Source organism: Protopterus annectens, chromosome 11.part0, assembly GCF_019279795.1.
Source record: "Protopterus annectens isolate FY-2018-M chromosome 11.part0, PAN1.0, whole genome shotgun sequence".
Lineage (NCBI taxonomy): Eukaryota > Metazoa > Chordata > Ceratodontiformes > Protopteridae > Protopterus > Protopterus annectens.
Genome location: NC_056745.1, coordinates 1114723186 through 1114741266, shown reverse-complemented (window position 1 = coordinate 1114741266; position 18081 = coordinate 1114723186). Strand labels below are relative to the sequence as shown.

Below are 18081 nucleotides of genomic sequence, written 5' to 3'. Positions count from 1 at the left end.
TGTGTGTGTGTGTGTGCATATCTACTTCTAAGGCTCATAGCCCATATTACCAACTGCAAAAATCCTGAGGCAACAATAATGAAATGTCACAATCCCAAATGTCGGATTTTTAGTATGGTAAGTAAACACTTGGCCAACTGTACCAAAACTCATGCTGAGGTAAGCAAAACTCACCTAGGTGGGGGCTACGTCCCCCACACCCCCCTAAATAAATATACCACCTTCAGGATCACATTACAGTGGTGAACAGGGCATGTTGGACTCAGTATGAGTTCCAGTTGGCCAAGCGTTTACTTATTATGTTAAAAATCTGATGAATGGGATTGTGATTGTTTTGTTATTGTTGTCCGGCAATATGGGCTACGAGATTTAGAAGCAGACGTGTGTGTGTGTGTGTGTGTGTGTGTGTGTGTGTGTGTGTGTGTGTGTGTGTGTGTGTGTGTGTGTGTGTGTGAGTGAATGCATGACAGTGTGGGGGGCTACTTTTGCTAATGCAGTGCATGAGCTGCTGGGAAAAACAATGCCACCATCAGGTCTGACCAAACTATTGAGCCAATAATGAAGCCTTTTTATTGTGGCCGTAGCTGTCTTTAAACCATATTTTCTTACCATTACAGTAATTGACATACATGTGGTAGGCAATTACTATGAGTGGTGATCTTCTTTCTGAGTTCTAGAGCACATGTTGTTATGTCTAAATTAATATCCTTTAAAATACTCCCAGAATCTTAACTTCTTACACTCCTTGAAAATATGCAAAATTGTCTCCCCAACTATAAATCCATACTTTATCAACCTCTCTTCTTTTTGTTTATATATCATCTCTGATTTAAGGCCTAAGATAATGTTTATGGATGTGGTGAGAGAGGACATGTAGGTGGTTGGTGTGACAGAGCAAGATGCAGAGGACAGGAAGAAATGGAAACAGGTGATCTGCTGTGGTGACCCCTAATGGGAACAGCCAAAAGAAGATGATGATGATGATGATGATGATCATCCTCATCATCTCTGATTTAACAGGAAGGTTACCCAAGGAGTGTCACCACGTAATATCTGACTTTCAAACAAATTGTTAGATCTTTCTCATCTTCAATAAACAGCCCACGTTGTTCTTCCCTCACAATCTCCCAACTAACCACCCAGAATGATTTTTCCATATTATTATTATTATAATTCCAATTTTTCCTATTTTTCTGTCAAGGATTAACCATCACCTTCTACACATTTTGTCTATCCCAAAAATCTGTATTCGTAATTAATTTTCTTGTCTTCCTTTTCCCCTTACACATTTCATCCCATATTTCCTCATATTTTATCCTTAAAATCTGTGCAAGTATTCCACCCTATTGACTTTTAACCATCTTTGAGATATAACAAATACAAAAAGAAGCCAGATGAACTCTTGGGTGTAATGAACCTACATCACTTTGCCTTAACATATTAGAAATAATTCCTCTTTGAACAAGGTTTAGTCTTTAACCCAACCCAGAAAACTGCACCAGTTATTTCTCCATTTTATTCATCAACATACAAACCCCTGATATATAATTTAGGAATTCTTAAATAATACTTAAATGAAATTCAATTTTTTTCAGAAATGGATGATTTTCTTTATTTTCTTAAATGGCCCTCCCTTTCTTCCAATTTTATTACAACATTTCCATTCTGCTGCACAGTACATAGTGCCTTATCTTCAGTTTATTAAAATACATTCCATTAATTCTAAGCTTCCCCAGCTCTTTATTTTTTTACTGAAAAATAATCCCGCTTTTGTGCCAGTCAGGTGGTATGCAGGGATAATGCACTGACTACAGCCCAGATGATCAAAGTACTGATGGTGCTGATAAGGAAAATGGGTTTGCCTACCAGGGTAGGGGGAAATGGTCCATGCTGGATATCTCTCTGATAGAGATCCAGCAGAGACCTGAAATCAGGGAAGTGACACTTGGTTTAATGGGCAGGAAGACAGAACAGTCATGGCTGTTCCTATGGGTCAAGGGGCTCTGGCATGTACTCTAGTTACTCCTCAGTGCCTGCCCTGCTGACAGAGTGATCATCCACACATATAGAGAAGGACATTATGGGTAGAAAAAATAATTTCCCCCTCCAGGATGATGGTGCTACTCCTGATAGCTCACTTCTCAACACCAGTGGTGAGATAAGCAATAAATCATGAATTTAAGCTGTCACCCTGGGGAAACAAACTGATCAACTGAGCATGCTGTGGGATGCTTGATGGTCAGAAAGGGTACCAGACCCCTGAAAATATATCCTACTTTATTTACACTTTTCTTTACAAATCTCAATTACTCTGCCATTTATAACTTATTTTTCATAACATATACAGATGATTTAGTTTTGTTATCACAATAGGTAAAATAACCCCTTCCACTATTTCCCACTTTGCTTCTATCAAATCTTTCTCAGTCTATTGTATTACAGCAGTCATAATTAATGAAAACAGTATGACACTTAAAGAGCATCCCTGTTGTAACTCTTCCTCATATTTATTTATTTTTTTCTAGCCATCTGTTTGCATTTTCTGCTATCCTTGTTTTCTTCTAGATAGACCTTATAACTGTATTTTCCTTCCCTGTATGCTGTATACATGCAGCATTATCGTAGGTTCATAGGTTCATACTAGGCTATCTTCCCTAGGGCATTTATAAGCCTAGCCAGAGTTGTGTGGCTTTCACCACCCCTTAGGTTGAAGAATACTATACCCATTAGTTTGCCGTGCCTCTGTCCAGCAGTGATACAGAGATGATCCCCGGGGTAAACCTACGATCTCCCATCCACTGGTCAAGATTCCTCTTGAACAGAGCCAGCGAGGTGCTCTGTCTCACATGGACCGGGATTCTGTTCCACAGCATAGGGAGTCTCTGGGTGATGAATCTGTCCCTCCAGCATGTCCTATTTATATCCGTGTTGAGGTTTAAGTCTCTTGCTCTTGTGGCTCTGGTGGATTTGGATTTCTTGAGGTGGAGCATGTCCATTAATTCCGGGTTGGACATGGCCTTGTATGTCTGGCACAGGTCACCTCTGAGCAGACGGTATGCGACTGAATAGAGCTGGAGTTTCTTCAGTCGGGCAGCATATGGCATATTTTTGAGCCCTTTTATCCTTTTGGTGAGGAACTTTTGGGGTCTTTCCAATTGCTGCAGGTGTCGGGTAAGATACATTCCGAATGGGGTATTGTACTCAATCATTGGTCTGATAAGTGAAGAGTACAGGGGAACAATGACCTCCCTTGATCTGGATGTGGACCCTTTCATAATCAGGTGGGCAATGTAGAAGGTCCTCCTAACCACTTTGGCAATGTGAGTGCCAAAAGAAAGGTTACTGTCAACTTGGGTCCCCAGGTCCCTGATAACCTCTTCTGTGCTTAATGGATTGCCACCTATGTGGTAACTTGGGGTTACCTTGTTTTTACCAAAGGGTATGACTATATATTTTTAGCTTAAGGCCATGGCTCTGGCACCAGTTATCCATTTTATGAGACCTCTCTGAAGGATATCTGTGTCTGATGGATTTTCAACTATGGCCCAGTTTGCAGTCATCTGCAAACTTTGTCAGCCACAGTCCTCCTATGTTTGCCTGCACTTCTGAAAAGTAGATGCCGAACAAGAGGGGCCCAGGACTGAGCCCTGTGGGACGACCGCTTGGAGTCTGACATGGCACCAGCAACTCTAACCCTGTGGGTTCTGTCCTTGAGCCAGTTTGCAACCCATCTTGTGACATATGGGTTTACATTTAAGCTGGTGAGCTTTTCTATGATACCCAAGTGGGGTATTGTGTAGCTTTGCAAGGTCAAGGTAGGCTGTGTGAACTGCCTTACCCTCATCAATGGCCTTGGTGACTGTTTCAAAAAGTTGACCACGTTCAAGAGGCATGATCTGCCCTTGACAAAGCTAGGATCCAATGTCTGTAGGTCCCCTATGTCTTTATTTATGAGTTCCATTATGATCCTCTCCATAGCTTTGCAGACCAGGCTTGTTAAGCTTATGGGTAATTACCAGGATCCGTAGAAGCACCGCTTTGTGGAGTGGGACCACAGTTGCCGTCGCCACTCTTATCCTATGGTAAGGCTAAGATTAAACAGCAGCCTTATGTGTGGGTTTAATTCCTCATTGAGTTCGTGTAGCACACAGCCGGGGACACCATCCGGTCCCATTGATGCTGTGTTTTTAGCTTTAGAGACAGCAGCTCTCACCTGGGCATTTGAGATGATTGGGAGGCTACACTCTGCTGGGATAGATATTTCTCCTTTGGGGGGAGGAGGGAGAAATTTTCACTGAACCTGTCTGCCAGTATGTTTGCAATGTCTGTGGGTTCAGTGATTTTTGTATCATTTTGGACTAATTCTGAGCATATCTGGGAGTTTCCACCCAGATTTCTAACATAGCTAAAGAAGGCCTTTTGATTGTCTTTTGAGTCCTTCGCGATTTTTCTCTCAAAGTTGGCCTTGGATGATTTTATGAGTGATCGTAGTTTTTTTACTAGTATTGATCAGAGATGTCTTCCCTTTTAGGGATTTTGCTCTATCTTGTAGTAGCTTTCTCCTCTTGTTGTAAAGTTTGTTTATGGCTGGGGTCCACCAGATTGGGTGCCTGCCTTTGGTGGAAAGGGTCTTGATTTTATTTAGGATTGCTTGAACCATGCAATCCTGGAGGTGCTCGTAGAAAGCATTTGTAAGGGATTCAGCAGCGTGGGTTGTGGTTTCCAATGGCTCAGGGGCCTTGAAGGATACCACACCAGTCTTAAGAAGTGTGAAGTTGGCTTTTGAGAAGTTCTTCACTGTGGTCTTTTGTTGGGGTGGGGCGGATGAGGATCTCCAGTGAGATTAGTTTATGGTCTGATCTCACCAATGAGGGATATACTTCCGGTGTGGAGCATTTTGTCCCCATGTTTGTGATGATCAGGTCTACTATATTTTCACCTCTTGTGGGAATGGTGACAAGTTGTTCCATAGCATTTGAGTTTATGAACTCCAGGAACCTTTGGGCTAGGGTATTGGGGCTTGAGTAATGTTCCCAGTCTATGTTTGGGTAGTTGAAGTCACCCAATATGATGGTGTTTGGAGAGACATTTATACTCTCCATTGTCTTCAGGAAGGCTGTGTGGGTTCCTGAGTTTGAGAGGGTGGCCTGTAACATGCTACAAACTGTAGAGCAGTTTTGCCTATGGTTAATTGCACCTGAATGGTCTCTGATGCTTATGATATGAGGTAAAACCTGATAGTGCCGGGTGCTCTCAGGAGTCTTGAACCAGGTTTCAGTCACAGCACAGACATCGATGTTCTCCATACTGAGGAGGGCATCTTGAGATTTAGACTTCTGGCATTGAGCAGCATTACCCTTAGTTTTTTCCATTATTGTTTTCTAGGTGGGTTTAGAATTTGAGCCTTGTCTAAAAAGGCACTATGGGGATGGCAAGAGCCTTTGCCAATATCCGAAACCCAGGAGTGACAGGTGCAAGCCATCCCACCAGAAATTAAGCCAATTATTAAAACTGATCATTTTGTCTCTGTATTGTGGCATCATTCTTGGTGAAGGTAGGATACTGCAGCCTGGGCTACATAATCTGAGAGCTCCTTTATGTCTCTTTTCATGTAGTCCAGGGAGTATCGTCTCAGGTCATTCACACCGGCATGGACAATGACTGAGTCATACTTGTACTTGCTGTGGAGTGACCTGAGTGCTTGTGTTATGTGGCGGATTCTAGTGCCCGACAGGCAGCTTACTGTGACCCTCTCCTTGTTCAGTCTGGTGAGTGGAACGTCAGTGTGTCTGACTATGGAGTCACCTATGACAAGTGTGTCTGGCATTGTGTTTGGCCTTAAGGGCTGTGACTGATTTGCACACTGACTTTGTGATCTATGTGTTGCTTGTGTTATGTCATGAGGTGGCAGTTGTTTGGGTATCTGCTTTGGAGGCCTCTGCTGTTTTGGTAGATTTTTGATCAGTGCCTGCACATGTGTCTTTGTGTGTTTATGTGTTTGATTTGTAGTTGTGATAGTTCTACGTGAGACTGGGTTTATGGTGTGTGTGGTTACCTTCTCCTCCTGTCTGGTTTTGCCAGTCCTGAGTTGAGAGAGCTCAGCCTCCAGTTTGGCTATATAGTTGCATCTCATGTATTTGTGTTTTGTGGGAGGAGGAGAGGGTTGTCTGTGTACATGAGGCAATTGTAACATTGCCTCAATATTCCCAGATTCACCAGCTGAGCAGGAGAGGACACTAGCAACTGACCCTTTGACATGCTAGAAGAAATGAAAAAGTTTGCTGTGTAACTGAGTCAGAAAGGACCTATAGGGAAGTGGGTACTCAAGGGGTTTTAAGCTAGTGAAGTACTTTGTATAATATAGAAGTGCTTTACCTGACTAAAAATGCTTTAGGAACAAGTGCTGAGCTTTACAGATAGAGAATAGACTGTTTAGATTACAATTAGAGCAGTTCTAAGGGAAAAATGAAGAGCAGACTTGCCAGAAATAGTTTAACCTTGTTTAACCGGGCGCTGCCCAATGGTGCTCTAGTGGCAACTCCGCTAAATGCAGAAAAGGCAATAAGTCAGTAGTACAGGCTAGCACACTTTAGTGGGCAGCCAAACAATTATATTAAACAGCAAACAATTAGACTAATTTCGACTAAAATGTACTTTTAAGTGCAGATAATAAAAAATGCAGTAAATAACTATGAAAACAGTTAAAGCTTGCTCTAGGTAAGCAGTAGAAGGTAAAACAAATATAAAAAAACAGCAGGATACTTAATCAGGAAATCAGTTCTCTGTAGCCAGGAAGACTCAACAGGACCACGTGGAGCTGTGTCTGAGCATAACTGCTCTAACTTCACATGGTTAAGTGTTTTCCTAATATCATAAACTATCATTTTTGCTTGCTGCTTCTCTACTATTGCATCTACTACTTACATTAAAATGAGTGTTTCCTTTACAATCTTCCCCATTTACCCCATAATGCACCCCTTGAGCAAGCTCCTCACCTTCAGTATTTATCCTTACTGTACCACCTTTGATCATATCTTAACTGTGTTACATAATGCAATGGGGCTACATTTCTCTGTAACTGCCTTATCCTCTCTTTCCAGATAAATATTAATGCTATATGGAGTGATGGGAGTAATATAGTATAATATGTAATATATTATAGTTTCTAGTAACTAGTAATATAACTAGTTACTCTTTCAAAATGATAATAAAGTAATAGTAATATATTACTTTTTTTAGTAACTAGTAACTTAAATGTGAGTTCCTTTTGAGTTACATTTGCTTAAACCAGTGGCTGTCAACATGGGCAATATCATTCCCTAAAGAGTGATAGAAAACTTCCAAGGACTCTGGATAGTATGGATAGTAATCCAATGTTAGGAGGTAACAGAGACTTTGAAGGGGCAACTTGGATAAAAAATTACAACATAATGCTGGCACAACTCATAGCATGTAGCTTTCATAACATACCTCTCAGCTATACCAAATTCCTCAGCATTTCCTGGTTTTGGACTCAAAATAATAGGGTGCCACAAATTTTTAATTGGCCCCATTAAATCTCAATTTCAGTGTGCAGACAAGGGCAATGGAACCATCCCACTTTTAAGAGGCTTCAGTTAAAAAAAAAAAAACACCCAGTGATGGCATCATCTTCTTGCTACTCCTTACTGACTACAGGAACAATTGCCGATTTCAATGATTTCATGACCAACATGTAGATAATGCCAGAGGAGGGGTATACGGATTCAGATTTAGGCATCTATCATTCTAATTCACTTACAGATTTTGTGTCAGTATGCAATTTGCACAATAAGATATAGTGAGTTGTTGAAATCCTCAACGAGTTAACAGAAAATCAAGCATTTGCCAGAGGCAGGGAAAAAAACAAAGGCAAAATCAAGAATAATTCGTAGGTACGATTGTATGTTACCCTGCTGTTTGTAAGGTGGACATCATGTTAGTCAGTTTGTGTTTCAAATGTTTGCCCGATGTAAAGAAATGCAGTTTGAGACTGTAGCCCGCAGAACTTGTATACTGCTCAGCATCTCAGCACAAACATTTTTAAACATAGCCATTAGTCAGACATAATGTGTGGAGGGGGCAATGGTCTGAAATCAGGAACAAATTTTCAATAGAGCGCTTATAAATTAGAACGGTTTTAGAATGACACGTTTTGCATTAGTGTTCATTTTCTAATGGATATCAAGAATGAAAACATTTTGAGAAAGAGTAATAGACTGCAGTCAACTAATAAAGATAATAATTAGATCTGTACTTGACTGACATAACCATAGAATTCTGCACAAGTGTGGCGTTGCATTAAAATAGCATAAGTGCAGATTGTACATGTTTTACAGACTAACAGAGCCATGCATTCTTTCCCAGTCATAATAGAGTAGCTCCAAGTTAGTAAGCCCATGAGTAGAATGGGAAAATATTTTAACTGTCCTCTACAAGCATACATGCCATAATTAAAGTTTGTAAATACTAGGTATCTTAAGTCACAACATTAATAAAAAGTAAAAGCGGCCATCACAAAATCCAGTATTCAATTTCTGCTTTAGGACTGAAGGGCAGCAACTTCAACTCCAGTGTGACTACTAATGTGTGCTATGGATGTAAACTCATTCCATACTTACTGCGGAATTTAAACTAGCCATGCCGAGATAAGTGTGTGTGAGTGTATGAGTGTACGAGTATGTGTGTTAGTTAAACTGGCGATTAATTTTTCTGTATGAGAGGGATAGTGGTGTGTGTGTGTGTGTGTCTATGTAATTTAAACTAGCTATTCATATGACAGATAGTGTACATGTTGCTGTGTGGCTGTGTGAGAGCAGAGAAAAGGTGTGTGTGTGTGTGTGTGTGTGTGTGTGTGTGTGTGTGTGTGTGTGTGTGTGTGTGTGTGTGTAAAACATACCTCTCGACTGTCCAGATTCAGCCTCATAGTTTTGGTCTCTTTCTCATAATATGTGTGCTTTTCTGGCAAATCATGGAGGACTGAAGTCACTAAATAATAACATATATATGAGTTTCAGATTTCATATCCTTCATAAAAATGCATACTAACACAAATCCTGTTATTCTGTTAGCTTTCTAAATTTATAAGAGCAATAGTTTAAATTCTGTCCCTATTTTTGGGCCTTTGTCCTCCCATTATGTTTGTCTTTGACCAGATTTCTTGCACTAAGAGGTTGAGAGGTATGGTACTGCAGAATTTAGAAAGTACCAGTTTATTATGTTTTAAAATAAAAAAAAATGTTATTTTGTATTGTTTTGAAGTTACACTAAACACTAAGTGATGCAGTTATTAAAGATGAATACTGTAAACAGCAATGGCCTCCTCCACACCCATGCTACTTAATTATATTGTCTGAGATAACTGTACCACAGAATAAATTTAATTCCCCAAGATATCACACTCTTGATGCTGGTATACATATCTTATCAGCCAAATGTTTGCCATCACATGTTTCAGTGTTGATCACAGCTGTTTCACTACATATATGTGGTATTATTTGTGCTGCTTAATAAAACAAGACATTTAACAATACATCACATTCCACTGTGAAACTTTTTACAATATTTTTAATGTGGTATTTTAAGCACACATTGCTGTACTCTTAAAGAACAATACTGCTACAGCTTCTTCATGTATAATGAGTACAACACTACTGCTTTCCGATTTAGGTATTTTATACATTCCAGAAATGTTACATTACTGTTTTATTCAGTCATTCTCTGATATTTAACTTAACCAATTCAGTGTTGTCAGGGAGCCAGAGCCCCTCATAGCAAGAAATGGGTGCAAGGAAGACAAATCATTGGTATAGTGACAATCTATAAGACGGCACACACACACACACACACACACACACACACACACACACACACACACACACAAAAATATATATGTCATATTATACAGTATATACTCACAGACAATTTGGAGGATTGTCAGTTCACCAGTGTCCTGTCTTTTGGCAACAGTTAGAGGTATGAGTCAGTGTCCAGCATCAGCAGCTACCAGCTTTGTTTACAAAACCTACTAATGCACATTGGTATTTACATAACTACAAGAGCAGAAGGTTTCTGAATCAGATTTTTTTATCCATGGATCAGATTGACCTGATACCTACATATTGACAACAACAGTGGCTTGTTATACCAACCATTGTTATGACAGACTTTAGTTTCATATTAAGATTAATAGAGTGCACAGTTCTTTTATATATGTTACAGTTAGCAATGTATGCTATTTTAATGAATTAATGTAAGGGTGCAGCTAATGTGACATCAGTGTGCATATGCTAGAAGTGTGGTAGGGCAGAAAGTAGAATGCAAAGTGTTTTACATGCCTGTTGCCTACTACTTCCCTTAAGATTTTTTTTAATGCTGTAAAGGGGCTTTAACTGGTGTTTCTGTGTGAATGTATATTTTCATAGTTAATGTTAAATTGGGGAACATTTTCACTATTATTTGAATGTTGGTATCCCACAATTCCATTGGCGTGGGCAGAGTTACATTATTATACATGCAAGTTTTATGTTGATTGGTGTCCAGATTTCTGGCCAGTTGTACCTACTTTTCATGGGCCTTTGACTAGATTTTTGATGTCTCCAGGTTGAGAGGTATGGTTCATAATAGATCATCAGAATTAGTCTGTAGCATAATTTACTTCATTTTTGTAGCATTGCAAGGAGGTGAAAGCTAATGGTGACCAGACTCCAGCCCTGCCCTGGTACTGTGGGACTCTCACCCACTAAAACTCCCCCTAACACTGGGACAATTCTGGCCTGCTAGAGATCATATACTTACTTTGCTGTATAATAAATGGCACTGGTTCTCCATACAGCCGTCAGTTTGAATTGAACTCACCACTCATTGGTTTAACACCCAACACCCCCACCCACTGCACCAGGCTGGACTCTTCAGGGAGATCTATGATCAACCAACTTTTGTCTTCACAATTTTTTGCTATGTTCAATTTAAAATTCTTTTCGTGTTTCAATTTTTAGTTGCTGAAAATAGACACAATGTGAAAGGTTTTTATAAGTCTTGCTGGATGTGTATGGCTTTGTTTAATTATTTGTGACTATCTATAAAGACTAGTCATCTTCTTCTCCTTTTGGCTGCTCCCATTAGGGGTCACCACAGCAGATCATCAGTCCACAGAACAAGTGGCAGTAGAGTTTTATGTCATCGAGTTGCCAGCCTGGTGCCCTACCTTCCTCAGAAGGCACATGCACGCACACACTCACACCTAGGGCCAATTTAGAATGTCCAATCCACCTGCAACATGTCTTGGGAATGTGGGAGGAAGCAGGAACCCCTGGAGGAAACCCACACAAATGCAGGGAGGACATGCAGACTTCATACAGAAAGCACCCCAGCCGAGAATTGAACTGGAGAACCTCTTACTGTGAGGTGATAACTCTTTCCGCTGCACCACTGTGCTGCCCAGCTATAGACACTAATCTGCTGGAGTTTTTCAACTGTTAAATGCGATCCATCATCATTGTAACATTGTGTATACAACTTTAATACACTTCTATGCATGTGCTTACTTGTGTGAATAAATCTCAGTGTTATAATTGATAAACTATACTTATGTAAAAGTAACAAGTTACTTTAGTTGGTAACTAGTAATAGTAATATATTACTTTTTTTAGAAAAGTAATAAGTAAAAGTAATGTGTTACTTTCACTGAAAAGTAACTAGTAATAGTAACTTATTACTTTTATAAACAACTAGCACACCACTGGCTATATGAATCAACTTTTCAGTCTGTAACCCCTTTTTCCACCTATTTATTCAACCCCTTACAAAATATGTCATCCATCTCTCTTCCATGTTTTGTACAACACACAATTTGTCCCATCCACATCTATTACCAAGCTTTCCTTCACTCATATTTAATACCTTATTTAATTAACTCCATGTTAATTTCTTTCAGTAGCTCTTCTTTCTAGTTGTCTGTTAAACTATTTATATCCCAACCTCTCATAATGTTCCTATCCCTTTCCTATATATCATATCTTACCAGACATTCCTTTATTTCATTGTCGTAACATTAACCCCTTCCTATAGATATCATGTAGCTAACATTTATTTCATTCTATTTGTTTACACATTCATACTTGCCTATTAACTCTGCCTCTCTAATTCTTCACAGTTCTTAAGACAAATAAGAATTGATTGACGTGTTTTCTCCTAACACTTCTCTCTCATCCTTTGTATCTGTCTCGTTCCTCAAACATCCCAATTCCTGCATTTCTAGAGCCCCTTTGTATTCCTTCATCAGTACCTTGTGCAACTATTTTTCCTGTGGTACCTTCCAACTCTCTGCTTTGACATATTCTCTATTATATTTCCCTTTAAACAATATCTACTGTTTTCCTAATCATTATAGATTCCCCTAATCCTCAAAAGCTCCTTATACAATAACTGCTCAACTTCTTTCAGCTCTTCAGAATCTGCGCTTGTCCTACTATCCTCGTCTACCCCTTACCACACTGCATCACATTTTTATCATTCCCCAAGAATGCCCATAAAGATTGACGATCCAAAATCCTTCATTATTACTCATCCTTTTATTTCTTCCAACAGATCAGAAAACAACACAATCAATTCTTGTTCTGAGCATCCCACTTGAATACATACATTTTTAGTTTCCTTCTTTAAATCTGTCCCACTGTATCAGTTCTCGCAAACAACATAGGCAAAAACGGGAATTATGGGAACAATATATGCAGGGGACAAATAAGGTTTAAAGGAAGGCAGGACTTAAATGAGCCATGTAATGTTTGACTGAAAATGATTGGGTAGATTATAATTGATGTATAATGTTTGCAACTGGGAGTGTGTCAGTATGGTTTGTGATGTAAAATGCTTGCAACTAGGATTGTGTTGGCATGGTTTGTTTTCATTTATATAAATGTATGATAGCTTATGTTGTAAGTGATGGCTTAATAAAATATTTCTTGCTTAAAAGGGGCAGGAATTGAATAATTTATGTAATAATGATGCTTAGCTTATATGATATGAAGCAATATATGTGAAGTACAATGTTTGTTAATTTTAACTTAATACAGTTTGCAGTTTGATTACTTTTATATAAATGTAAATGTGACTATCACAAGTAATAATTCAGTAAAGATGTTTAAAAAAATCCAGACATCCTAACCTATTTCCATTTTTTATTTTAACTTGCAATTAATATCTCCTACAGTAAGTAAATCCAACATAAAAAATGGATTCACCTTCTCAAATAATTCACTCTATTCCTTCAAATTTCTATTAGCATAAATGTCAGTCATCATAAGTGGACCCCTTCCTTCCAAAATATCAATGACTAAAGCCTTATCTGTCTGTATATGTATTAGATGTCTCCTCTTTAAACCATTACTCATAACCAAAAGTGTAATCCCCCAGCACCTCTCCTGCTGCATTGTCAATATAACCCCCACCACAATTGAAGCTACAGTTTTCTCTTTTGAAATCTAGTATCTAAGGCATAATGTATCTGCTTCCTGACTGACACACCACTTCCTAATATCACTCTTAATGCTGTTCAAATTCACATTAATCAGTGAAGCAAGATCATTTTTCATTTGTGAACTGCTTTCTTTTGCATCTTTTATCTTTCTTCTTTTTCCCTTTCCTGCCCTGTCCCTTATCACTTCCCCACTTTTTTATTCATTTATATGCCTTTACCCCACATCTGAAAACTTATCCCTTAATGCTGCACAGTTATTAGTTATCACTAACTCACCAGAGACAGTTTCAATTTTTTATTTTAAATTACTTTTCATTCTCATCACATTCATTCCCTCCCTCAAAATCATTTTCTCTAATATTTTAACATCATCTTCAGTTTGACTTTGATTTTATTTCTGTTCTAACAAAAATGAATTTGCTTGTTAAGTATTTTATAAACAAAGTCTCTAACACTGGAGAGTCATCTTAAAATGTCCTTCTACCCCAGACTTTATACGTGTTACCACGCAATTCTTTCCCCACATTCAATACATCATCTTTTAAGGCAGACATTAAATGCTTTAAATTTCCCCAGAGCAAAACATGCTTTAGGCTGATTCCAATAAAACTATTATTTCCACATTAATTATAATATTAGACGGTGGTGCAGCGGCAGCGATTAAGCATTGTCACCACAGCAGAAGGTCTCTGTTCGATCCTAGACAAATTACAAATTTATTTTTATGTGTAAATTATATCCACTCACCAAAGTCCTTCCAAGTTGCTATTGCCCTTTTAGAATGAAAATGAGTCACAAACTCAAGTTACATTGTTTCAAATGTTTCCCGAAAATGACTGACCAACTATATATAATGTTAATCAAAGTTGTTCTTACTGAAAAGCCAAATGGTTGCACATCATATGCACCCATATAAATTACCTGTCCATCTTTTCTTTAATTTTTAGCCATACGTCAGAAAGCTGGTCTTTTTGAGAAATGCTGTTTTTTTTTTTTTACTCCAGCACATTCCACTGAACTGCTGCACATATGTTGCCAGATAATGTATAGGCACAGCATTCAAGCTCTCCTTTACTTACATGCTCATGCCACATCTCCGCATCCACTCTTCATCACCGCTACAGCTGCCACTGGCACCACCTTTTGGTATGGGTAAACAGTCATCGAAATCACACCATGAAACCACAGAGTCCTTAGGTGGATCCAGCTTTTTTATCATTCGTACAAGCTAACCCCTACCAGATTGCAGCTACACAACAACAATCGCTCTTTGTGGCTGCGGTTTAGCAGCACTCTGAATACTAACAGCTATCTCCTTCTTATAGACATTCTGCTTCTCACCAGCAAGCTCCATACGGGATTCTTCTCTCAAGCAGCAGGTCTTTCTAGCACCACCTGGTGAAAACAGTAGGTTTTCTTTATTTTAAAACCACAATCTTTTTAATAGAAATATTAAACAGAATATAAAATTTGCTATGCGTAAAATCAAACCAAAAATATTGTAAAATCAAATAATTTATCATATATACATATTTGCAAAATAAGAAAAATCTTGTTTTTCCTCACACCCCCAAAAATCTTTTTGCTATAACTACAGCTTTACTCTCATCTTAATTTCAGTCAAATTTCAAATCTTATTTATTGTGTAATTTCTGCTGATACCTCCCTAGCCAAACAAACCATGCTCTTGAAAAAATAACAATACATACTCACGTTTCAACATAACCACATATTTAATCAAACAACATATAACACCCTCATAATGGACATGCCTGTCTTCCTCCCTATTTTCACTTCAAACACTCATTGATTAATAGATATCAAACACTCATTGATTAATAGATAAGACGGATAATTCCTATCTACTGTTTATATAACTTCAAAACCCTACCACCAAAAGTGTATGTCTCATACTTTTTATAAGTTATTATTAGCTTTATATGTATTACAAATCAACACTTGTTCTTTGTCTTAACTTTTATTCCTTGCACTACTTCATGGATGTCAACACTTCAACCACTTGCTCTCCTAGTAGCCCATACATTTCATTACACATAACTTCACCTAAACTTAATTTTTCTTATTTGTAAATTTTTTATTACGCTGTTATAATCAACCCTGCATAAAGCAAATAGCCTTTTTTTAAATCCTTTATTCTCTTTTTTTTTCCTTACTATTATATTTACTGTCTCTGAAATGTAAAACCTATAATTGTTTAATCTTTTGCATACAAACTGTGAATGGATGAAAATAATTGAAAATGCTAATCAGGTATCTCTGTGTATATGTACCCATTCAGTACATGTATCATGATTGACCCATATTGTTTTATAGTAGTGCTATGTATAAAATGTAACAACTCGTACATCATTGATTTAGGTCATGGCTGAAAAGGGAATCATTAACAGTCTGTTATATAATGCATAGATAGATACAACGATGGATAAATAGTAGAAAACAGTTTACTGGTTCTTCATTTCTTTTGAATAACTGTGACACAGACCACTATTGCGTAATTTCTAAACAGTGGCTTGTTGTTTTTGGAAACCTTTATGAATAATGTCTAACCAAAGTAATAGTCACTAGGTGTATTCTGAACCCAGTGAAGTTTGATGGTAGTTAAGATATTCTGCTTGGTGAATTTGATCACATTTTTTCTGCACTCATTGTTAGATATGTAAATGTCATAGCTTGCCATAGTTTAACTAAATGGTGCATTTTTTTCCTCATAGCCATGGATGTCAGTGCGGATCTGACTGAGCTAGGGCGTACCCCTATTGCTGTGGTTTCTGCAGGTGTGAAGTCTATCTTGGACATTGGCAAGACACTGGAATATTTGGTAAGTTGGCCATTTTCATATTTTTTTTTCTGCTTTTGTTTCGAGGTTCATAGGTGCGTACTAGGCTAATAGCCCTGGAGCCTTTACAAGCCTAGCCCAAAAAAATTGCCCAGGCACTATGCCACCCGATGTTAGTTCACAGTTCCGGTATCCAGTAGTGCAATTGGAATGATCCCTGGAGTGAACATTCTGTTACCCATCCACTCGTCAAGATTTCTCTTGAAGAGGGCCACTGAGGTGCTCTGCTTGACATGAATGGGAAGCTTATTCCAGAGTATGGGCAGTCTTTGGGAGATGAACCTGTCCCTCCAGCATGTTCTGTTAATTGTGGTAATGAGGTTGTGATTTCTGGAACATGTGGCATGGGGGGATTGTGATTTCTTTACGTGTAGCATTTCTAGTAGGGCTGGGTCGGACATGGCTTTGTATGTCAAGCAGAGATCACCTTTAAGTAGACGATAAGAGACTGAGAACAGCTGAAGATTCTTGAGTCTGTCCATGTAGGACATGTGTTTAAGGCCTAGGATTCTTTTTGTGAGGTACTTTTGTGGCCTCTCCAGCTGTTGTAGGTGTCTGCTCAGGTACATGCCAAACAGGGCAATATATTCGATGATTGGTCTAATGAGGGGTGAGTAGAGAGGGATGATGACCTCTTCCTAGATGCAAAACCTTTGGTTATAAGATGTGCCACATAGAAGGACTTTCTGACCACAGTGGCAATGTGGTGGTCGAAGTTGAGGTGGCTGTCAACCTGGGTGCCCAGATCTCTGATGGCCCCTTCAGTGTTCAGTGGGCTCCCATCAATGTGGTAATTCATGGGAACTGAGTTTTTTCCAAAGGGGATGATGATGCATTTTTTGGCGTTAAGCTTCAGGCCATGGTTCTGACACCAGTCATTGGTCTCAGAGAGGCCCTTTTGTAGGATGTCTGCACATAACTTGGAGAGTTGATAATGACCCTAGCCTGCAGTCATCAGTGAACTTGGTCAGCCAGAGTCCTTCTGTGTTGGCCTGAACTTCTGAGAAGTAGATGCCAAACAGGAGAGGGCCCAGGACTGAGCCCTGTTGGACTCCATGCGCGACTGATCGACAGTCTGATTTAGAATCCGCAACTTTCACTATATGGGTCCTGTCTGTAAGCCAATTTGCAACACATCTAGTGATGTAAGGATTGATGCCTAGTTTGGTGAGTTTATCAATGATACCTGAGTGGGGAATGGTATTGTTGATTTGCAAGTTAACTAGCTAACAACAAAGTCAAATACACAAATCTGTAGTGGTTTCATACTAAATAATGACCGTATGGTGAATTATGTGCAGTCAGTTGCCAGAATGCTAAATGCATGTTTTTACAAATAACAATGTATGAAATTAGGCAGTTTGACTCAGTAGTTCTATGCGTGCACATTCGTTAATGAATCCACAGCAAGTGATTGACTATGTTCCTCAAAATCCAATTTACTGACAAAAGTATTCTAATCTGACAACCTCAGTACACTGACATTCTCAAAGGTGCAGCAATAAAAATGCTAGTTTTTTTTCTTTGCACACAGAAAGATCCCTTCTTATTCTGATGTTGAGGATACTGCACCTTGAAAAAAGAGTGATCATCATTAATAGAGAAAAATGCCTTGCTCTTTCACTGAGCAGCTATGAGTTTAGAAAACTAAAAAAATATGCACAAGCAATAGTGTACGGGCAGCTCCTGCCTTAAGGAGTTATGCTCAAGCAAATGTGATATTTGTGTC

At 38.7% G+C, this 18081-nt stretch overlaps 1 protein-coding gene across 1 annotated transcript in view; it reads left to right on the top strand.

Moving 5' to 3' along the window:
- The window catches only part of LOC122815724 (pseudouridine-metabolizing bifunctional protein C1861.05-like), an 871888-nt gene that overhangs the window by 147758 nt on the left and 706049 nt on the right, over window positions 1–18081 (top strand). Inside the window, exon 5 of the mRNA XM_044088476.1 lies at window positions 16228–16334. Coding sequence (XP_043944411.1) covers window positions 16228–16334 — 107 coding nt within the window. The remainder of the gene's footprint in view (window positions 1–16227; window positions 16335–18081) is intronic.